This window comes from Triticum urartu, chromosome 3A (assembly GCF_056163025.1).
Source record: "Triticum urartu cultivar PI428250 chromosome 3A, HENAU_Tu73, whole genome shotgun sequence".
NCBI classification, from domain to species: Eukaryota; Viridiplantae; Streptophyta; class Magnoliopsida; order Poales; family Poaceae; genus Triticum; species Triticum urartu.
In genome coordinates, this window is record NC_141875.1 from 35,628,047 (window position 1) to 35,651,801 (window position 23,755).

At 43.0% G+C, this 23,755-nt stretch overlaps 1 protein-coding gene across 1 annotated transcript; it reads left to right on the forward strand.

The window, feature by feature from the left end:
• Positions 1-2,636: 2,636 nt before the first annotated feature.
• Positions 2,637-9,578, forward strand: LOC147978241 (uncharacterized). Its single transcript, XM_087514685.1, has 5 exons — positions 2,637-2,993; positions 3,690-3,989; positions 4,311-4,388; positions 4,834-4,980; positions 9,219-9,578. The coding sequence occupies exons 1-5, from the start codon at positions 2,637-2,639 to the stop codon at positions 9,576-9,578; spliced, it is 1,242 nt and encodes a 413-aa protein (XP_087370811.1).
• The last annotated feature ends 14,177 nt before the right edge of the window (positions 9,579-23,755 follow it).

Consider the following 23,755-nt stretch of genomic DNA (forward strand, 5'->3'; position numbering starts at 1 on the left):
CCAGCACCTAGCCCATGACTCTATGTATGTATTGTTAGAGTATATATATAGCCATGTAGCCTTTCGTATTTACCCTATTGTATAAGAGGTTTCCTGCATATATTCCACACTTGTACATGTATATATACTGGCCTATGGCCTCCTGGAAATACAAGTTGCATATTTCCTAACATGGTATTAGATCTAGGTCAATTTTTTGCACGCCGCAACTCGTGCCATTGATCCGCTCCTACTGTCGGTATCCTCTCTGGTTCTCTGGATTACTTTCGATCCAGCCGCCGGCCGCTTGCCCCTCCCGATCGATTAGATCGAGTCGAGCTACCGTCTTCCGTTCACTCCGCCCCGTCCCGCAGTTGGGCTTTGGGCCTCTCCCTATCTAGTCGTCGTCGCCCCGCAGTCGGCCTCTCCGATCGATCGCTCTCACCCCGTAGAATGGGCCTCTCTCGATCGATCCCCCGCCCCCGCAGTCTTTGTTCGAGGTAGCAGATCGCCCCGCCACCAACCCAGCCGCCGGATTCCTGCTGCTGGCTCGATCCATCTGCGGGTGTTCTCCCGTTCTCACGAAGTCAGCACAGTAGCCGGTGGTGATTGCCACCCTCATGGGATTTGGTCCCTACTGCTGTTCTCGTCCCATCCATCTGCTGCCGCCGCGAGCGCTGACTACGGCTTCTCGTCAGGATCCTGCTGTCTGCCCGGTGATTGCAAAAACGTCTACACCATCAGGCTAGGTCGCAGTTCCTCGCTGCCCGGTGATCTTTGATGGCACTAACTACATCGAGTTTGCTGGCTTCATGCACATTCATATGCGTGGCATTCGTCTTTCGGGCGTTCTTTCTGGCGAGGTCCATTGTCCGCCGTGTCCGGTTCCACCTGTGGCTCCTACTCCGCCGAAGCCACCGGTTCTTGCTGCTGATGCTGATCAAGCTACGAAGGATGCAGCTAAGCTTGCAGATGATGCTGCCGTCCATGCCTATGATGCCCAGGTTTCGACTTATGAGGAGGCTCTTCAGACTTATCACGAGGCTCTTTCTGCTTACACTCAGTGGCTTGATGAGGATGCCCGTGGCGCACCTGTTCTCACTGCTAGTGTTCTTCCTCAGTTTGCCTCTGAGTTCTTGGGGCTCCCTACCATATTTGACATGTGGACCCATCTCCGTCAGCGCTTTCAACCCTCTGGTGATGCCTTATATCTATCTGTGGTCCGACAGGAACATGCTCTTCAGCAGGGTGACTCCAGTGTTAACGGTTTCTTTGCTCAGGGTTCTGCTATCTAGCGTCAGCTTAATTCTCTCCGCACTGCTGGTTGCTGTACTTGTCTGTGTTGCCAGGTTGTGCGAGCTGATTTGGAGTTTCATCGTGTCTACGTGTTCTTATCTCGGCTCCGTAAGGAGTTTGAGCCCCGGCATGCTCAGTTGTTTGCTCATGGTCATATCTCCCTCATGGAGGCGCTTTCTGAGATTCGTGCTGAGGAGACTCGCCTATGTGGTGCTGGTCTACTTGAGGTTCCCTCTGTGCTTGCTGCTCGAGTTCCTGTTATGTCGCCTGTTGCACCGACTCCATCCAGCTCCAGTGCTCCTCCGCTCTTGCCTACTCCTACGGGCGGCCAGGGTCGGTCTCGTCCTCACTGTGGCTATTGCAATATGGATGGTCATGTTGAGTATCAGTGCTTCCAGAAGAAGAAACACCTGCGTAAGGCGCGATCATCAGCTTCAGGGACTTCTTCTTCTACTTCGACATCTTCCACCACCGCCTTGACTGAGCAGGATATTCTGCGACTTAAGCGTCTGCTTGCCGCGTCAGGTTCTCCTTCGACCGGTACTGCAACTTCTGTAACTGATGCTTCCCGCACTGAGCTACCACCCTCTACACAGTCAGGTACATCCTCGTGGGTTCTGGACTCTGGAGCTTCTTTTCATATGTCTTCTCATTCTTCAAATTTGTCCTCTCTTAAATCGCTTGATTTTCCTGTTCATGTACTCACTGCTGATGGTACTCCTCTTTCTGTTGCTAGTCGAGGCAATCTTACCATGCCCTCTTACTCCGTTCCTGATGTTGCTCATGTTCCTTGACTCACCATCAATCTTTTTTCTGCTGGTCAACTTACTGATTCTGGTTATCGTGTCATCCTTGACGTTAACTCTTGTTCTGTTCAGGATCGTTGAACACACACTTTGGTTGGGGCTGGCCCTTGCCGCCGTGACTCTCAGGGTCTTTGGGAGCTAGATTGGCATCATGTTCCTTCCCCTGCCACCACTATTGCTAGTCCATCCGCTTCTGTCGCTTCAGCTACCGGCTCCTTCCAGCTGTGGCATCATCGACTTGGTCATCTTTGTGGGTCTCGCTTGTCATCATTAGTTCGTCGAGGTCTTCTGGGGTCTGTCTCAGGAGATGTCTCTTTAGAGTGTCAGGGTTATAGACTAGGAAAACAGATTCAGTTACCTTATCCTACTAGTGAGCCGGTGTCTCAACGTCCTTTTGATTTAGTCCATTCTGATGTATGGGGTCCAGCTCCATTCGCTTCGAAAGGGGGCCATTGATACTATATTATTTTTATAGATCATTTCTCTCGTTGCACTTGGCTTTATTTTATGACTTCTCGCAGTGAGGTTCTCTCCATGTATAAGTGTTTTGCTGCCATGGTTCACACTCAGTTCTCTTCGCCTATTCTTGTGTTCCGTGCTGACTCCGCTGGCAAATATATTTCCAAGATGTTGCGTGGCGTTCTTGCTGAGCAGGGCACTCTTCCTCGGTTCTCTTGTCCTGGTGCTCATGCTCAGAATGGCGTGGCTGAGCGAAAGCATCGCCACCTTCTTGAGGCGGCTCGTGCGTTGATGATCGCCTCTTCTCTTCCACCTCATTTTTTGGCCGAGGCTATCTTCACCTCCACCTATCTCATCAACCTTCAGCCGCCTGCTGCTCTCCAGGGTGGTGTTCCTTTTGAGCATCTCTTTGATCGTTCTCCTGATTATTCGATGCTTCGCTTGTTTGGTTGTGTTTGCTATGTTCTTCTTGCCCCTCGCGAACGCACCAAACTGACCGCTCAGTCTGTTGAGTGTGTTTTCTTAGGCTTTAGTGATGAGCATAAGGGCTATCGTTGTTGGGATTCTATCGGTCGTCGGATGCATATTTCTCAGGATGTGACTTTGATGAGTCTCGTCCCTTCTACCCGCGTCCATCTTCCTCGACCTTTTCAGTGGAGGATATCTCTTTCCTCAATTTTCCCGACACACCTATCACCCTAGTTGAGCCCTTGTCTTTCCGTCCTGTTCACTCTACTTCTCCACATCTTGTCGATTTGCCGCCACAATCTCCCACGGTTTCCTCACCTCGCATGTCACCGGATTCTGCACCTTCATCCCCGGTGATTTCTTCGTCTCCACCTCCTGATTCTACCTTGGCTACTTCTCCTCGTATTCTTCCATCTTTTCCTCAGCATTACACTCGTCACTCATGTAATGTGGACGCGTCTGCTGATGTGTCGTCCTCCTCGTCTCAGCCTACCTATGGCTTGCGTCTTCGTCCGCTTCCGCCTGTTGATCGCCTTGGTTTTTCAACTACTGGTGCTACTGTTCTTGAGCCGACTTCTTATCGTGAGGCTGTTGTCCATCCTGAATGGTAGTTCGCGATGGCAGAGGAGATTGCTGCTCTTGAACGCACTGGTACATGGGATCTTGTTTCTCTTCCTCCAGGTGTCCGTCCCATCACTTGTAAGTGGGTCTATTAAGGTTAAGACTCGCTCTGATGGTTTTGTTGAGCGTTACAAAGCTCGTCTTGTGGCTCGTGGTTTTCATCAGGAGCATGGTCGTGATTACGACGAGACTTTTGCTCTTGTGGCCCATATGACCACTATTCGTACAATTCTTGTTGTGGCCTCTGCACGCCAGTGGTCTGTATCTCAGCTTGATGTTCAGAATGCCTTTCTTAACGGTGAGCTGCGTGAGGAGGTTTACATGCAGCCACCACCTGGGTATTATGTTCCTGATGGCATGGTATGTTGCCTTCGTCGGTCTCTCTATGGCCTTAAGCAAGCCCCCCGCGCCTGGTTTGAGCGTTTTGCCTCTGTGGTAACTGCCGCTGTTTTTTCAGCGAGTGGTCATGATCCAGCATTATTTGTCCACCTTTCTTCTCGTGGTCAAACTCTACTTCTTCTCTATGTTGATGACATGGTCATCACTGGTGACTATCCCGAGTATATTGCCTTTGTAAATGCCCGTCTTAGTGAGCAGATTCTTATGTCCGATCTTGGACCTCTTCGCTACTTTCTTGGGATTGAAGTCTCTTCTACCTTTGATGGCTTTTTTATATCCCAGGAAAAGTATATACAGGATCTTCTTGCTCGTGCTGCTCTTACCGATGAGCGCATCGTTGAGACTCCCATGGAGCTCAATGTTCACCTTCGTCATACTGATGGTGACCCCTTTGCCTGACTCGACACGTTATCTTCATCTTGTTGGGAGTCTTGTCTATCTAGCTATCACTCGTCCGGATATCTCTTATCCGTTTCATATTCTGAGTCAGTTTGTCTCTGCTCCCACTTCGGTTCACTATAGTCACCTCCTTCGTGTTCTCTGATACCTTCGGGGCACGATCTCTCACTGTCTATTCTTTCCTCGCTCCAGTTCTCTACAGCTTCAGGCCTATTCGTATGCTACGTGGCCTAGTGATCCCTCCGATCGCCATTCACTTTCTGCTTACTGTGTTTTTCTTGGTGGTTCTCTCATTGCCTGGAAGACGAAGAAACAGACTGCGGTTTCCCGTTCGAGTGCAGAGGCTGAGTTACGAGCTATGGCTCTTTTGATGGTAGAGGTGACTTGGTTATGGTGGTTACTTCAGGATTTTGGTGTTTTTGTTACTACACCTACTCTGCTCTTGTCTGGCAGTACAGGTGCTATCAGCATTGCGCGCGATCCTGTGAAGCATGAGCTCACCAAGCATATTGGTGTTGATGCTTTCTATGTGCGCGCTGGTGTGCAGGATCAGGTTATTGCTCTTCAGTATGTGCCTTCCGTGTTACAGTTGGTGGATTTTCTGACGAAGGCCCAGATTAGAGCGCAGCATGGCTTCTATCTCTACAAACTCAGTGTTGTTAATCCACCATGAGTTTGAGGGGGGTGTTATAGTATATATATAGCCATGTAACCTTTCATATTTACCCTATTGTATAAGGGGTTTCCTGCATATATTCCACACCCATACATGTATATATACTGGATTATGGCCTCCTGGAAATACAAGTTGCATATTTCCTAACATGTATAACCTTCCTCCTTGGATGTGCATGAAGCGGAAGTTCATTATGATGCCAATTCTCATCCAAGGCCCTAAGCAACCCGGCAAGGACATTGATGTGTACCTAAGGCCATTAGTTGAAGAACTTTTACAGCTGTGGAATGGAAACGGTGTACGTGTGTGGGATGAGCACAAACAAGAGGAATTTAACCTGCACACGTTGCTGTTTGTAACCATCAACGATTGGCCCGCTCTCAGTAACCTTTTAGGACAGACAAACAAGGGATACCACGCATGCACGCACTGTTTAGCTGACACCGAAAGTATATACCTGGACAAATGCAGGAAGAATGTGTACCTGGGCCATCGTCGATTTCTTTTGAGCAACCATCAATGTCGAAAGAAAGGCAAGCATTTCAAAGGCGATGCAGATCACCAGAAGAAGCCCGCCATGCGTACTGGTGATCACGTACTTGCTATGGTCAATAATTTACACGTAATCTTTGGAAAGGGTCCCAGCGGACTAGCCGTTCTGAATGACGCTGAGGGACGCGCACCCATGTGGAAGAAGAAATCTATATTTTGGGACCTACCCTACTGGAAAGTCCTAGAGGTCCGCTCTTCAATCGACATGATGCACGTGACGAAGAACCTTTGTGTGAACCTGCTAGGCTTCTTGGGCGTGTATGGGAAGACAAAAGATACACCTGAGGCACGGGAGGACCTGCAAGGTTTGCACGAAAAAGATGGCATGCATATCCAAAGCAGTATGAAGGTCCTGCCAGCTACGCTCTTACCAAAGAAGAGAAGGAAATCTTCTTTGAATGCCTGCTCAGTATGAAGGTCCCGACCGGCTCAAATATAAAGGGAATAATAAATATGCTAGAGAAAAAGTTTCAGAACCTAAAGTCTCATGACTGCCACATGATTATGATGCAACTGCTTCCGGTTGCATTGAGGGGGCTTCTACCGGAAAACGTCCGATTAGCCATTGTGAAGCTATGTGCATTCCTCAATGCAATCTCTTAGAAGGTGATCGATCCAGAAATCATACCAAGACTAAGGAGTGATGTGGCGCAATGTCTTGTTAGTTTCGAGCTGGTGTTCCCACCATCCTTATTAGATATCATGACGCACATCCTAGTTCATCTAGTCGACGAGATTGTCATTCTGAGGCCCGTATTTATACACAATATGTTCCCCTTTGAGAGGTTCATGGGAGTCCTAAAGAAATATGTCCATAACCGCGCTTGGCCAGAAGGAAGCACCTCCATGGGCCATCAAACAGAGGATGTCATTGGGTTTTGTGTTGACTTCATTCCTGTCCTTAAGAAGATAGGTCTCCCTAAATCACGGTATGAGGGGAGAATGACTGGAAATGGCACACTTGGAGGGGACTCAATAATATGCAGGGACGGGCATTCTTGGTCTCAAACACACTACACAGTCCTACAGAACTCTACCTTGGTGACCCTGTATGTCGATGAACACAAGAACAGTCTGTGCTCCAAACACCCGGAGCAGTGCGACGACTGGATTACATGTGAACACATCAGGACTTTCAGCAGTTGGTTGGAAACACGTCTCAAAGGTGACAACACTGTTTGTGATGAGCTGTACTCGTTGTCCAGGGGACCATCTTCGACTGTATTGACTTACAAAGGATACGAGATAAATGGGAATACATTTTACATGATCGCCCAAGATCAAAAGAGCACCAACCAAAGCAACGGTGTCCGCTTTGATGTAGCAACCGAGAGGGGAAAGGACACATATTATGGTTACATAGTGGACATATGGGAACTTGACTACGTACATGATTTTAAGGTCCCTTTGTTTAAGTGCAAATGGGTCAATCTATCAGGAGGGGGGGTACCGGTAGACCCACAGTACAGAATGACAACAGTGGATCTGAACAATCTTGGGTACAGTGACGAACCGTTCGTCCTAGCCAACGATGTGGCACAGGTTATCTATGTGAAGAACATGTCTACCAAACCAAGAAAAAAAAGATAAGGAAGCAAATACATCATAAGATGAGCCAAAGCGCCACATAGTTCTTTCAGGAAAAAGGGACATCGTGGGAGTGGAGGGCAAGACAGACATGTCCGAAGATTATGAAAAGTTTCATGAAATTCCTCCCTTCAAAGTCAAGGTTGACCCAAGCATCCTGATAAACGATGAAGATTATCCATGGTTACGGCACAATAAGCAAAGGACACAATCGAAATAAGTGAAGACTTTCTCTCCACAACTATTATGATGATACCATGCCAACTTTCAACCTTTTCGTAGTTCATTTGAAATGCCTGTTGTAACAGACAAGTTTCCGTATGAAACCGTGATATCTCGAATGTTGCATTTTGAACACATAAGAAGTCCGGAGTTGTAATAAGTTATTAAAAATATAAGAGAGCTATGTGTAGACTGCACGGAGCTATGTGTAGTTTTCGTCCGAAAACCTGATTGTCCGTTTTGTACACGAAGTGCATCCAGTTTTTACCGTAGCCCTCTCAACTTTTTAGCACATGCTATATGGGTGAAATGATGCTACCATGCCAACTTTCAACCTTTTCAGAGTTCATTTGTAGTGCTTTTCATTTTCAGGGTCCTATAGCTCAAAAAAATCAGTAAATGCATGAAAAATAATAAATGAAGTCAGAAAGGATTGAAAATTGATGATGTGGCTTTGAATGGTGCATTTTGAACACACAAAAAGTCTGGAGTTCAAAAAAGTTCAAAAAATGAAATCCCTTTGTAACAAATGAGCTTTCATCCGAAACCCTGATACTTTGAAAGAGATTATCCATTTTGTACATGAAGTGCATCCAATTTTTGCTGTAACCCTCTCAACTTTTAGCACATGCTACGTGGGTGAAATGATGATACCATGCCAATTTTCAACCCATTCAAAGTTCATATGAAGTGCTTTTCAATTTTTTAGTCATTTAGCTCAAATAATGAACTAATATAAAAAAGAATGATCTGGAAAACTTTTATGAAACTCTAATAGCAAAAATAATAAACTAAAAGAATGAACTAGAAAACTTTAATGAAACTCTAATAGAAAAAAGAATGAACAAGAAAACTTTAATGAAACTCTAATAGCAAAAGGAATCAACTGAAAGCTTTTATAAACCTCTACTATTATTGAAACTAAAATTATATAAAATTTATGCAACTAAAATTATCAAAGTATTTTGTGCTCAAAACATTATAAGCAAAATGAATTTTCATAAAATTAATAAAAAAGCATAAAATAAAATAAATAAGTAGAAACAAAATAAAATAAATAAGTAGAAACAAAATAAACTTTAATAAATAATTAGAAAAAATAAAACAATATAAACCTTAATAAAACAAATAAAAATAGCAACAGTAAGTATTTTGTTGTAAGTAGAAACAAAATAAAATAAATAATGCAAAAATAAATAAGACAAAAAAAGCCACCTAGTGGGCCACCACGACCTGAATACGACTAGAAACCCAGCATGGGCCAGGATTCAGGCCCGCAGAAGGCCCAGTAGGCCCACATGCAGCATAGTGTGTGATTTGGCCCAGTAAGCCTGCATTTCAGAGGAGCTCGAGAGGGCAGTGGGAGTGGGGCTTATAAACCACTCCGAGCCCCTCTCAACTAGCGAGGTTGGACTAAAGTTTTGGCCGCAAAAGCAGCACCACCCTTTCGTCCCGGTTGGTGGCACCAACCGGGACCAATACCTACCTTTGGTCCCAGGTCGTGCCACCAACCGGGATCAATGCCCCCATTTAGTCCCGGTTGGTGCCCCCAACCGGGACCAAAAGGTCTATGCTTCCCGCCCTTTGGGCTGCTGAAAAGAGACCTTTGGTCCCGGTTGGTGGCACCAGCCGGGACTAAATGGGGCATTGGTCCCGGTTGGTGTCACAAACCGGGACCAATGCTTCGTCTATATAAGCAGCACTTGTGAAAATTTTCATTCAGTTCGTCTTCCCTACCCCGACGATGCCGCCAGGCTGCCCCTCTGCCTCGCCGTCGCCGTCGTCGCCCCTGCCTCCGACACCGTCCCGCGCCGCCCTCTGCCCCGACCTCGCGCGTTGACGTCCTCTGCTCCGGTCTCCTCGTGGCCGCCCTCTGCCCGGACCTCGCCGTGGACGCCCTCTGCCCCGACCTCGTCGTCGCCACCCTCTGTCGCACCTCATCGTCGCGGACCAGTGAGCCCGCCCTTCCCCTGCGCCGCTGCCCCTACCTGCTCTGCTTGCCGTGCGCCGCCGCCACCGCCGCCACCGCCCCAGCCTGCTCTGCTTTGCCGCGCGCCGCCGCCGCCCCAGCCTGCTCTCTGCTGCTTTTTTTCATACACTTCTTTGTTCATTGATGTATGTATATATGGATGTTGTATGTATATGTATATATATGCAGATGTATGTATGATCCATGGATATGTATGCATTGATCTATGATTTTTTTATTCATAGATTTTTTGTCAGTTTATGTATATGTTTATATATATGTGTGCATATTTAGAAAAGAATTGTGTTGCAAAATATACATTTAAGGTTAGTTGATTTAGTGCATTTTAGGTTATTAGTTCTACTGTTAATGCATTTTAGGATAGTAGATTCTAGGTTAGTGGATCGGAGAGGAAAAAGTAAAATAATGAAAAGGAAGAAAAGAGGAAGAAGGAAGAAGGAAGAAGAAGAAAAAGAAGGAGAGGAAAAAGGAAAATAAGAAGAGGAAGAAGGAGAAGAAGAAGGAGAAGAAGAGGAGAGGAAGAAGTGGAGAAAAAAATAAGAAGAGGAAAAAGAAGAAAAAAGAGGAGAAGAAGAAAGGAATAAAGGAAAAGACTCTATTCCTTTCTTCTTCTCCTTTTTTTCTTTTTTTTCTTCGATCTTCTCCTCTATTCCTTTCTTCTTCTCCTCTATTTTTAGTAAGTACTACTTTATTTTATTTATAGTAAGTGCTTAGTAGTTGAACTAGTTGATTTAATATAACTACTTTATTTTACTATAGAAGTAGTTTATTTTTAGTAAGAACTAATTTATTTTATTTATAGTAAGTGATTAGTAGTTGAAGTAGTTGATTTAATAAAACTACTTTATTTTACTATAGAAGTAGTTTATTTTTAGTAAGTACTACTTTATTTTATTTATAGGAAGTGCTTAGTAGTTGAATTAGTTGATTTAATAAAACTACTTCATTTTACTATAGTAGTATTTTATTTTTAGCAAGAAAATTAATAGAACTAGTTTATTTTTTAGTTCAAGCAATTATTCCTGCATCCTCGTCATCGACTCGGCGGTAGAGGCTAGCTTGATCAGAGGGGCCATGTCCGGGACTGCGCTCCGCCGGGCTAGTATTGGGAGGTGTTACCTTCCGGGGGGCGTAGGTTGGTGTGGAGCCAGCCCGTTGTTGACCCGATCCTTGTTTGGTGGTGGTCGCATGGGCCAATGACGGTGTCGAGGCTTCCGGACACCATGTAGGTGGTACGTCGCCCTGTTAGCGAGGAGGACGAGCATGTCAGTTGCTACATGGTTGCGTTGGAGGGAAGGTTTGACAATACCTGGCAGGTTCTTCAGGGATCTCACTGGAGCTATGATCCTGTGATGGTTCCTTCTCTTTGGGTGTCCACCGCCCGCACCTATACCCGTCGTGCGCTATGGTTCTAGTTGTATTAGCGATGCTATATGTATGATAGTATTCAAGGTGTATTAGTGATAATATTCGACGATGTATAGACGTAAGAGATGATGTAGTTTTGCTTATAATTGAATGCATGCTAATTTGAATACTACTTTATTTTACGATTTGATTTTGCTTATTGAATGCTCAAATTGTAAAACTACTCCTACTTTGAATGCTAAAATTGGAAAGCATTATGCAAGGTGTATGCATTTGATTAATTGTAAAAGTTTAATATTTGAATTACAAACATAGGAAATGTCGTACTCGGACGATGAAAGTCTCCCGAGGGAGTGCGACTGGTGCCACGACGATCAAGGTCTGTGCGACATGCTTCACCTAGACGAAGATCGATGCTTCAGCATTAAGCTCGAGGAGACCTTCGATGTTGAAATGGTATGCAACGACGACAAGTGTTTTTTCGTAATTAAGCACGACTTCAACTATTTCAACGTGTAATTTTCATCTTTTACAATTCGACTAGCTTATCCCATGCCATGAAGACACTATGTCTTGGAAAGGATGGGTTTTGAAGACCATGAAAGGATGGAAACAAAGAAAATTCACCTAAGGACCCATCATGGTATGGATTTCAAAGTAAAACTATACAATTCTGAGAGCGTAACCCATTTTGGTTGCAAAAAATGGGAAGCACTTTGCAAGATGTATGGTTTTCATGATGATATGCTTGTCACCATGGATCTTGGTGATCCTGAAATCGAGCAAGACAATATGGACATTTGGCTCCTTGTTGATATGCCTCCAATTCTACCACTATGTGAGTTTCTCTAACATAGTTATTAACTAATTTATATTGTTTATTTCAAAATAATTAATAGCTTATTTTCATTCTTCAATGAATGTGCGGAAGATGGTAGACAAAACCCACTACACCGATGGCTCCGAATTAACTTATCAGGAGAAAAATCATCTGATCGCATTTTCTACTGATATTGAGAATTACAATATCTATAATCAAACTCCTCAACATTATGGTCAATACGTGCCACTAGTGCACGTGTTGAACCACGGTAACTACCGTGGAGATACCCTAGTAAGATTTTTTACTATTACGACATCTGCGCATCTTTTGCATACTTCTAATACTAGTACATCATTGCTAACTATGAAGTTATTACTATATTTTTCAACAGAGAATCCCGATGGATTGTGTGCCTCATTTGATGTATCAGAATGGTCACCTTGATGTTTTGAACATATATCCAGGTCATCCTACGAATCTGAACTGTCCATACCGGATTTCTAAAGGAAGTGGAGACATGCTAATCAAACAACGAAAAAAATGTATGTAAAGTCGTAAGGAGGTTCTTGGAAGCAAAAGTAAGCGAAGCGCAAGAATTGGAGACAGGATGATCTCCATTCTCCATAATGGAGAGTCAGGGTCTATATTGTTTTATGCTATTTTACCTTAAAGAGGGTATTTAGGTCCTACATAATGCTGATGATCATGTGCTAAGAACAATTAAGTAGGGTTGGTTCGATGACTATGAGGATGATGATCGTATGACTTGTTATTAATAACGAGTAGAAGTTGTATGATGATGATTAGTAGGACTTGTTATTATGATGATGCATGATGCGAGCATGAAGAGTTATTATATATCAGTGGGTGAAATGAACATGGATTGGATTGAAGTGAAGGCAACATGCATGTGGTGCATGTCGAAAGTGGTACAATCCAAACTTGATCAAGTTAGGATTAGTATTGCTTTCGACATGCACCACATATTGCCTTCACTTCAATCTAAACCATGTTTAGGCATAGCAGTAGCATTGGTAAACCAAGCACGGAGATAAGATAGGACACTTCTCTCTATTAGCCAGCTAACAACCTGAATTAACCCCCAAAACCCCTAAACCACCCCCTATTAAAAAAACAAAAACCATAGCTCCTGCTAGTTGCTGACGCGTGGATGCCTTTTGGTCCCGGCTGGTGCCACCAACCTGGACCAAAGGCCCTCCTGCCTGGGCTAGCTGCAGCGGCCACGTGGAGGGCCATCTGTCCCGGTTCGTGTAAGAACCGGGACTAAAGGCCTAGGGCATTAGTAACTACCCTTTAGTCCCGGTTCGCCAACCGGGATAAATGGGCCTTACCAACCGGGACAAATGGCCCTTTTTCTACTAGTGAAGGCACATATTGTATTGTTGCCATTGAGGATAAAAAGATGGGGTTCATATCATATTGCTTGAGTTTATCCCTCTACATCATGTCATCTTGTCTAATGCGTTACTCTGTTCTTATGAACTTAATACTCTAGATGCATGCTGGATAGCGGTCGATGTGTGGAGTATTAGTAGTAGATGCAGAATCATTTCGGTCTACTTGACACGGACGTGATGCCTATGTTTATGATCATGCCTGGATATTCTCATAACTATGCTCTTTTCTATCAATTGCTCGGAGTAATTTGTTCACCCACCATAATATATGCTAACTTGAGAGAAGCCACTAGTGAAACCCATGGCCCCGGGTCTATTTTACATCATATAAGTTTCCGATCTACAATTCTAGTTTACTATTTATTTTGGAATCTTTATTTTCCAATCTATACAACAAAAATACCAAAAATATTTATCTTATTGTCTTTATCAGATCTCACTTTTGCAAGTGGCCGTGAAGGGATTGACAACCCCTTTATCGTGTTGGTTGCAAGGTTCTTATTTGTTTGTGCCGGTACTAGGCGTTTTGCGTGTAGTCTCCTACTGGATTGATACCTTGGTTCTCAAAAACTGAGGGAAATACTTACGCTACTTTGTTGCATCACCCTTTCCTCTTCAAGGGAAAACCAACGCATTCTCAAGAGGTAGCACCATGGGGCCAAACCTAGCCACCAGAGGATAGGCCAAATCAAGCGGCCTACCGCCACTGCCGTTGGCGATTGCGTGGTGGCGGTGGGGCACCCAATTGTCGTTCTGACAACGATGCTGAGAGCTCACGGCGGCGGCCCCGAGGTTGGTCACGACACGTGTCTGGTCGGTGTGACAACAGATGCGGCGGTCCCCTTCGGCTGCCTAGGCAACGACGAGGCAACCGAGAGATGGGTGTCCTTCTCCATGTTGCTTGGGGAGCAGCCTTGGGGCGCCTCGACGACATCTGGCAGGGACGGCATGGTGGTTGGCGGCGCTCCGGCGGCTACTGCGTGTGGATCCGACGGTTGGCTACTTGCCACCCACACCAAGGGCGAGGTTGCGGTTGTTGCGGGTTGCTCAGGATTCGGCCCAGCAGCTCAGCTCTGCGGGATGGGGCGGGGTGGCGGCCCCCCTCCTGGCTTGGTGCGATGAATCTGGCCATCTTGCTTGCCCATCATGGTTGTGGCATGGTGGAGGCTGCTGGAGCGGTGGCCCCGGCTTTGGTGTTAGCGGCTTTGGCTGGGGGAAGAGGGGTGTTGCGCGCGTCTGGACGTGGTGCATCGTGGGACCCCATGACAAGTTCATCGTCGGCCTCGACAGGATGGGTTTTGTTTCTTGTGCTGGTGCGAGCAGTTGATGGTTGAGTATCTCCGGGAGAAATGTAGGAAATATGCCCTAGAGGCAATAATAAAGTTGTTATTTATATTCCCTTATATCATGATAAATGTTTATTATTCATGCTAGAATTGTATTAACCGGAAACTTAGTACATGTGTGAATACATAGACAAAACAGAGTGTGTCCCTAGTATGCCTCTACCTGACTAGCTTGTTAATCAAAGATGGTTAAAGCTTCCTGACCAAAGACATGTGTTGTCATTTGATGAACGGTATCATCATTAGAGAATGATGTGATGGACAAGACCCATCCGTTAGCTTAGCATAATGATCGTTAAGTTTTATTGCTATTGCTTTCTTCATGACATATACATATTCCTCTCACTATGAGATTATGCAACTCTCGAATACCGGAGGAACACCTTGTGTGTTATCAAACGTCACAACGTAATTGGGTGATTATAAATATGCTCTAAAGGTGTCTCCGAAGGTTTTTGTTGGGTTCTCATAGATCGAGATTAGGATTTGTCACTCGAATATCCTAAAGGTATCTCTGGGCCCTCTCAGTAATGCACATCACTACAAGCCTTGCAAGCAATGTGACTAATGAGTTAGTTGCCGGATGATGCATTACGGAAAAAGTAAAGAGACTTGCCGGTAACGAGATTGAACTAGGTATGATGATACCGATGATAAAATCTCGGCAAGTAACATACTGATGACAAGGGGAATAACGTATGTTGTTAGTGCATTTTGACCGATAAAGATCTTCGCAGAATATGTAGGAACCAATATGAGCATCCAGGTTCCGTTGTTGGTTATTGATTGGAGATGTGTCTTAGTCATGTCTACACGCTTAACGTTCGATGAAGATTTGTATTATGAGTTATGTGTTTTGGTGTCCAAAGATTGTTCGGAGTCCCAGATGAGATCATGGACATGACGAGGAGTCTCGAAATGGTCGAGAGGTAAATATTAATATATTGGACGATAGTATTTGGACACCGGAATGGTTTTGGGACATTTCAGATATTTATCGGAGTACCGAGGGGTTACCGAAACCCCCTGGGGAAGTAATGGGCCTTCATGGGCCATAGGGGAGAAAGAGAGGGGAGCCCGCAGGGTGGCGCCCCCCCAAGGGAGTCCGAATTGGATAAGGGGGAGGGGTGTGCGTCCCCCTTTCCTCTTTCCCTCTCCCTCTCCCACTGCTTTCCTTTTCCCCTCTGACAAGAAAGGAAAAAAGGGGGGCGAATCCTACTAGGAGTGGAGTCCTAGTAGGACTCCCCCCTTGGCGCGCCCCCTTGGTGGCCGGCCTCCTCCTCCCCTCCTTTACATACGGGGGCAGGGGGCACCCCAAAGCACAACAGTTATTCTCTTAGCCATGTGTGGTGCCCCCCTCCACAGTTTACTCCTCCGGTCATAGTGTCCTAGTGCTTAGTGTCGGTATCGAAACCGACTGATCTCGTGTAGGGGGTCCCGAACTGTGTGTCCGAGGATCGAAGGTAACAGGAAGTAGGGGACATGATGTTTTACCCAGGTTCAGGCCCTCTAAATGGAGGTAATACCCTACTTCCTGCTTGATTGACTTTGATGAGTATAGGGGTTACAAGAGTTGATCTACCTCGAGATCATAATGGCTAAACCCTAGAAGTCTGGCCTATATGATTATGATCGCCTCCACAGACTAAACCCTCCAGTTTATATAGACACCGGAGGGGCCTAGGGTTGTACAAAGTCGGTTTACAGAGAAAGGAATCTTCACATCCTAACGCCAAGCTTGCCATCCATGCAAAGTAGAGTCCCATCCGGACACGGGGGAAGGCCTCCTATCTTATATCTTCTTGGCCCATTACTCCGCCCATATCACATAGCCCGGACGCTCGGGGACCCCTATTCCAGGACTCCTCAGTAGCCCCTGAACCAGGCTTCAATGATGATGTGTCCGGCGCACAGATTGTCTTCGGCAATGCAAGGCGGGTTCCATAGTAAAATAAAATCAAAGTAAATAACTAAGTATTGGAAGATTAATATGATGAAGATAGACCCGGGGGCCATAGGTTTCACTAGTGGCTTCTCTCAAGAGCATAAGTATTTTACGGTGGGTGAACGAATTACTGTTGAGCAATTGATAGAATTGAGCATAGTTATGAGAATATCTAGGTATGATCATGTATATAGGCATCACGTCCGAGACAAGTAGACCGACTCCTGCCTGCATCTACTATTATTACTCCACTCATCGACCGCCATCCAAAATGCATCTAGAGTACTAAGTTCATGAAAACAGAGTAACACCTTAAGCAAGATGACATGATGTAGAGGGATAAACTCATGCAATATGATGAAAACCCCATCTTGTTATCCTCGATGGCAACAATACAATACGTGCCTTGCTGCCCCTACTGTCACTGGGAAAGGACACCGCAAGATTGAACCCAAAGCTAAGCACTTCTCCCATTGCAAGAAAGATCAATCTAGTTGGCCAAACCAAACTGATGATTCGAAGAGACTTGCAAAGATAACCAATCATACATAAAAGAATTCAGAGAAGATTCAAATATTGTTCATAGATAATCTTGATCATAAATCCACAATTCAACGGTCTTAACAAACACACCGCAAAAAGAAGATTACATCGAATATATCTCCACAAGAGAGGGGGAGAACATTGTATTGAGATCCAAAAAGAGAGAAGAAGCAATCTAGCTAATAACTATGGACCGGAAGGTCTGAGGTAAACTACTCACACTTCATTGGAGAGGCTATGGTGTTGATGTAGAAGCCCTCTGTGATGGATGCCCCCTCCGGCGGAGCTCCGGAACAGGCCCCAAGATGGGATCTCGTGGATACAGGAAGTTACAGTGGTGGAATTAGGGTTTTGGCTCCATATCTGATCATTTGGGGGTACATAGGTATACATAGGAGGAAGGAGTACGTCGGTGGAGCAACAGGGGGCCCACGAGGGTGGAAGGCGCGCCTGGGGGGGGGGGGTAGGCACGCCCCCTACCTCGTGGCCTCCTCCTTTATTTCTTGACGTAGGGTCGAAGTCTCCTGGATCATGTTCGGTGAGAAAATCACGTTCCCGAAGGTTTCATTCCGTTTGGACTCCGGTTGATATTCCTTTTCTTCGAAACCCTAAAATAGGAAAAAAAAACAGCAATTCTGGGTTGGGCCTCCGGTTAATAGGTTAGTCCCAAAAATAATATAAAAGTGGATAATAAAGCCCAATAATGTCCAAAACAGTAGATAATATAGCATGGAGCAATAAAAAATTATAGATACGTTGGAGACGTATCAAGCATCCCCAAGCTTAATTCATGCTCGTCCTCGAGTAGGTAAATGATAAAAACAGAATTTTTGATGCGGAGTTCTACTTGGCATAATTCTAATGTAATTCTTCTTAATTGTGGTATGAATATTCAGATCTGAAAAATTCAAGATAAAAGTTTAATATTGACATAAAAATAATAATACTTCAAGCATACTAACAAAGCAATCATGTCTTCTCAAAATAACAAGGCCAAAGAAAGTTATCCCTACAAAATCATATAGTCTGGCTATGCTCTATCTTCATCACACAAAGTATTTAAATCATGCACAACCCCGATGACAAACCAAGCAATTGTTTCATACTTTTCACATTCTCAAACTTTTTCAATCTTCATGGAATACATGAGCGTGGGCCATGGATATAGCACTATAAGTGGAATAGAATGGTGGTTGTGGAGAAGACAAAAACGGAGAAGATAGTCTCACATCAACTAGGCGTATCAACGGGCCATGGAGATGCCCATCAATAGATATCAATGTGAGTGAGTAGGGATTGCCATCCAACGGATGCACTAGAGCTATAAGTATATGAAAGCTCAACAAAAGAAACTAAGTTGGTGTGCATCCAACTTGCTTGCTCATGAAGACCTAGGGCATTTTGAGGAAGCCCATCATTGGAATATACAAGCCAAGTTCTATAATGAAAAATTCCCACTAGTATATGAAAGTGACAAAATGAGAGACTCTCTAATATGAATATCATGGTGCTACTTTGAAGCACAAGTGTGGTAAAGGATAGTAACATTGTCCCTTCTCTCTTTTTCTCTCATTTTTTATTTGGGCCTTTTTCCCTTTTTTATGGCCACTTTTCTTCCTTTTTTTATTTTTCGTCCGGAGTCTCATCCCGACTTGTTGGGGAATCATAGTCTCCATCATCCTTTCCTCACTGGGACAATGCTCTAATAATGATGATCATCACACTTTTATTTTCTTACAACTCAACAATTACAACTCGATAATTAGAACAAAATATGACTCTATATGAATGCCTCCGGCAGTGTACCAGGATATGCAATGAATCAAGAGTGACATGTATGAAAGAATTATAAATGGTGGCTTTGCCACAAATACGATGTCAACTACATGATCATGCTAAGCAATATAATAATGATGGAGTGTGTCATAATAAACGGAACGGTGGAAAGTTGCATGGCAATATATCTCGGAATGGCTATGGAAATGCCATAATAGGTTGGTATGGTGGCTGTTTTGAGGAAGGGTATATGGTGGGTGTATGATACCGGCGAAAGGTGCGCGGTATTTTAGAGAGGCTAGCAATGGTGGAAGGAAGAAAAGTGCGTATAATCCATGGACTCAACATTAGTCATAAAGAACTCATGTACTTATTGCAAAAATCTACAAGTTATGAAAGAAAAGTATTACGCGCATGCTCCTTGGGGGATAGATTGGTAGGAAAAGACCATCGCTCGTCCCCGACCGCCACTCATAAGGAAGACAATCAAAAAATAAATCATGCTCCGACTTCATCACATAATGGTTCACCATACGTGCATGCTACGGGAATCACAAACTTTAACAAAAGTATTTCTCAAATTCACAACTACTCAACTAGCACAACTTTAATATCACCATCATTATATCTCAAAACAATTATCAAGCATCAAACTTCTCATAGCATTCAACACACTCATTAGAAAGTTTTTACTATTCTTGAATACCAAGCGTATTAGGATTATTTAAGCAAATTACCATGCTATTTAAGACTCTCAAAATAATCTAAGTGAAGCATGAGAGATCAATAGTTTCTATAAAACAATTCCACCACAGTGCTCTAAAAGATATAAGTGAAGTACTAGAGCAAAACTATATAACTCAAATGATATAAGCGAAGCACATAGAGTATTCTAACAAATTCCAAATCATGTATGGCTCTCTCAAAAGGTGTGTACAGAAAGGATGATTGTGGTAAATTAACAAATAAAGACTCAAATAATACAAGATATAGCTCCAAGTAAAGTTACCGATAGAAGTAGACGAAAGTGGGGATGCCCTCCGGGGCATCACCAAGCTTTGGCTTTTAGGTGTCCTTATATTATCTTGGGGGTGCCATGGGCATCCCCAAGCTTAGGCTCTTTCCACTCCTTGTTCCATAGTCCATCAAATCTTTACCCAAAACTTGAAAACTTCACAACACAAAACTTAAAGTAGAAAATCTCGTGAGCTCCGTTAGCAAAAGAAAACAAAATACCACTTCAAGGTACTGTAATGAAATCATTCTTTATTGATATTGGTGTTAAACCTACTTAATTTCAACTTCTCTATGATTTTTAAACTATTTTATTAGCCATAGATTCATCAAAATAAGCAAACAACACACGAAAAACAGAATCTGTCAAAAACAGAAGAGTCTGTAGTAATCTGTAGCTAGCGCAAGATCTGGAACCCCAAAAATTCTAAAATAAATTGCTGGACGTGAAAAATTTGTCTATTAATCATATGAAAAAAGAATTAACTAAATAGAACTGTCCAAATAAAAATGGCAGCAGTTCTCGTGAGCGCTAAAGTTTCTGTTTTTTACAGAAAGATTAACAAGACTTTCCCCAAGTCTTCCCAATGGTTCTACTAGGCACAAACACTAATTAAACACAAAGAACACAACAAAAACAGAGTCTAGGAAAATTATTTATTACTAAACAGGAGCAAAAAGAAAGGAATGAAAATAAAATTGGGTTGCCTCCCAACAAGCGCTATCGTTTAACGCCCCTAGCTAGGCATAAAGAGCAAGGATAGATCTAGGTATTGCCATCTTTGGTAGGCAATCCATAAGTGGCTCTCATGATAGTTTCATAAGGAAATTTAACTTTCTTTCTAGGAAAGTGTTCCATGCCTTTCCTTAACGGAAATTGGAATCTAATATTTCCTTCCTTCATATCAAATATTGCACCAATCGTTCTAAGGAAAGGTCTACCAAGAATAATAGGACACGAAGGATTGCAATCTATGTCAAGAACAATAAAATCTACGGGCACATAATTCCTATTTGCGACAATAAGAACATCATTAATTCTTCCCATAGGTTTCTTAATAGTGGAATCCGCAAGGTGCAAGTTTAAAGAGCAATCATCAAAATCACGGAAACCTAACAAATCACACAAAGTCTTTGGAATCGTGGAAACACTAGCACCCAAATCACACAAAGCATAGCATTCATGATCTTTAATTTTAATTTTAATAGTTGGTTCCCACTCATCATAAAGTTTTCTAGGGATAGAAACTTCCAACTCAAGTTTTTCTTCATAAGATTGCATCAAGGCATCAACGACATGTTTAGTAAACGCTTTATTTTGACTATAAGCATGAGGAGAATTTAGCACGGATTGCAAAAAGGAAATGCAATGAATCAAAGAGCAATTTTCATAATTAAATTCCTTGAAATCAAAAATAGTGGGTTTAGAAACATCTAGGGTTTTAATTTCTTCAATCCGACTTTTATCAAATTTAGCATCAAGATCTAAAAACTCCGAATTTTTTGAACGCCTTCTAGGTAAAGGTGGATCATATTCAGTCCCATCATTATCAAGATTTATATTGCAAAACAAAGATTTAATAGGTGACACATCAATAACTTTTATATCTTCATCTTTATTTTCATAGGAACTAGAAGAACACGCTCTTATAAAGGCATCTTTCTTAGCACGGATCCTAGCGGTTCTTTCTTTGCACTCATCAATGGAAATTCTCATGGCTTTGAGAGACTCGTTGATATCATGCTTAGGAGGAATAGATCTAAGTTTCAAAGAATCAACATCAAGAGAAATTCTATCAACGTTCCTAGCCAACTCATCAATCTTAAGCAATTTTTCTTCAATCAAAGCATTGAAATTCTTTTGCGAAGTAATAAATTCTTTAATATTAGATTCAAAATTAGAGGGCATCTTATTATAATTTCCATAAGAATTGTTGTAGGAATTACCATAATTATTAGAGGGATTAGTAGGATAAGGCCTAGGATTAAAATTTCCTCCATACGCGTTGTTACCAAAATTGTTCCTACCAACAAAATTCACATCCATAGATTCATTATTATTCTCAATCAAAGTAGACAGGGGCATATCATTAGGATCAGAAGAAACACTTTTACTAGCAAATAATTTCATAACTTCATCCATCTTTCCACTCAAAACATTAATTTCTTCTATCGCATGCACCATTAGTAGATCTTTCAGTATGCCATTAAGAATAGTTAACCATAACATTATCTAGGAGTTTAGTAGCTTCTCCTACGGTGATTTCCATAAAGTGCCTCCCGCGGCCGAATCTAAAAGATTTCTAGAAGCAAAATTTAATCCGGCATAAAATTTTTGTATAATCATCCACAAATTCAAACCATGAGTAGGGCAATTACGTATCATTAATTTCATCCTTTCCCAAGCTTGTGCAACATGTTCATGATCAAGTTTCTTAAAATTCATAATATCTTTTCTAAGGGAGATGAGCTTAGTGGGAGGAAAATACTTAGAGATAAAAGCATACTTGCACTTGTTCCAAGAATCAATACTATTTTTAGGCAAAGAGGAAAACCAAGCTTTAGCACGGTCTCTAAGCGAAAAAGGAAATAGCTTCAATTTAACAACATCATTATCCACATCTTTCTTCTTTTGCATATCACACAAATCAACGAAGCTACTTAGATGGGTAGCGGCATCTTCACTATGAAGGCTGGAAAATAGATCTTTCATGACAAGATTCAGCAAGGCAACATTAATTTCACAAGATACATCATCGGTAAGAGGAGCAATCGGAGTGCTAATAAAATCATTGTTGTTGGTATTGGTAAAGTCACACAATTTAGTGTTATCTTGAGCTATCGTGACAAGCAAGAAATCCAACACACAAGCAAACAAAAAGCAAGCGGGCAAAAAGAGGCAAATAGAGAAAGAGAGGGAGGATAGAGAGAGAGGGCGAATAAAACGGAAAGGGTGAAGTGGGGGAGAGGAAAACGAGAGGAAAATGGCAAATAGTGTAATGTGGGAGACAAGGATATGTGATGGGTACTTGGTATATTGACTTTTGCGTAGACCTCCCCGGCAACGGCGCCAGAAATCTTCTTGCTACCTCTTGAGCACTGCGTTGGATTTCGTTGAAGAGGAAAGGATGATGCAGCAAAGTAGCGTAAGTATTTCCCTCAGTTTTTGAGAACCAAGGTATCAATCCAGTAGGAGGCTATGCACGAGAACCTCGCACCTGCACAAAGCAAATAACTCCTCGCAACCAAGGCGATAAGGGGTTGTCAATCCCTTCATGGTCACTTACGAGAGTGAGATCTGATAGATATGATAAGATAATATTTTTGGTATTTTTGTGATAAAGATGCAAAGTAAAATAAAAGCAAATTAAAAAGAAAGGAAATAACTAAGTATTGGAAGATTAATATGATGAATATAGACCCGGGGGCCATAGCTTTCACTAATGGCTTCTCTCAAGAGCATAAGTATTTTACGGTGGTTGAACGAATTACTGTTGAGCAATTGACAGAATTGAGCATAGTTATGAGAATATCTAGGTATGATTATGTATATAGGCATCATGTCCGAGACAAGTAGACTGACTCCTGCCTGCATCTACTACTATTACTCCACTCATCGTCCGCTATCCAGCATGCATCTAGAGTATTAAGTTCATGAAAACAGAGTAATGCCTTAAGCAAGATGACATGATGTAGAGGGATAAACTCATGCAATATGATGAAAACCCCATCTTGTTATCCTCGATGGCAACAATACAACACGTGCCTTGCTGCCCCTACTGTCACTGGGAAAGGACACCGCAAGATTGAACCCAAAGCTAAGCACTTCTCCCATTGCAAGAAAGATCAATCTAGTAGGCCAAACCAAACTGATAATTCGAAGAGACTTGCAAAGATAAGCAATCATACATAAAAGAATTCAGAGAAGATTCAAATATTGTTCATAGATAATCTTGATCATAAAGCCACAATTCATCGGTCTCAACAAACACACCGCAAAAGGAAGATTACATCGAATATATCTCCACAAGAGTGGGGGAGAACATTGTATTGAGATCCAAAAAGAGA

Bases quoted from the DNA above. Each gene is read 5' to 3' on its own strand.
- LOC147978241 (XM_087514685.1), top strand. From the start codon at position 2,637: ATGGTTCACACTCAGTTCTCTTCGCCTATTCTTGTGTTCCGTGCTGAC. The intron at 2,994-3,689 runs GTTTGCTATGTT...CTCTTCCTCCAG, and splicing joins TGCTTCGCTTGTTTGGTTGT to GTGTCCGTCCCATCACTTGT. The intron at 4,981-9,218 runs GTTATTGCTCTT...CGATGCCGCCAG, and splicing joins GCGCTGGTGTGCAGGATCAG to GCTGCCCCTCTGCCTCGCCG.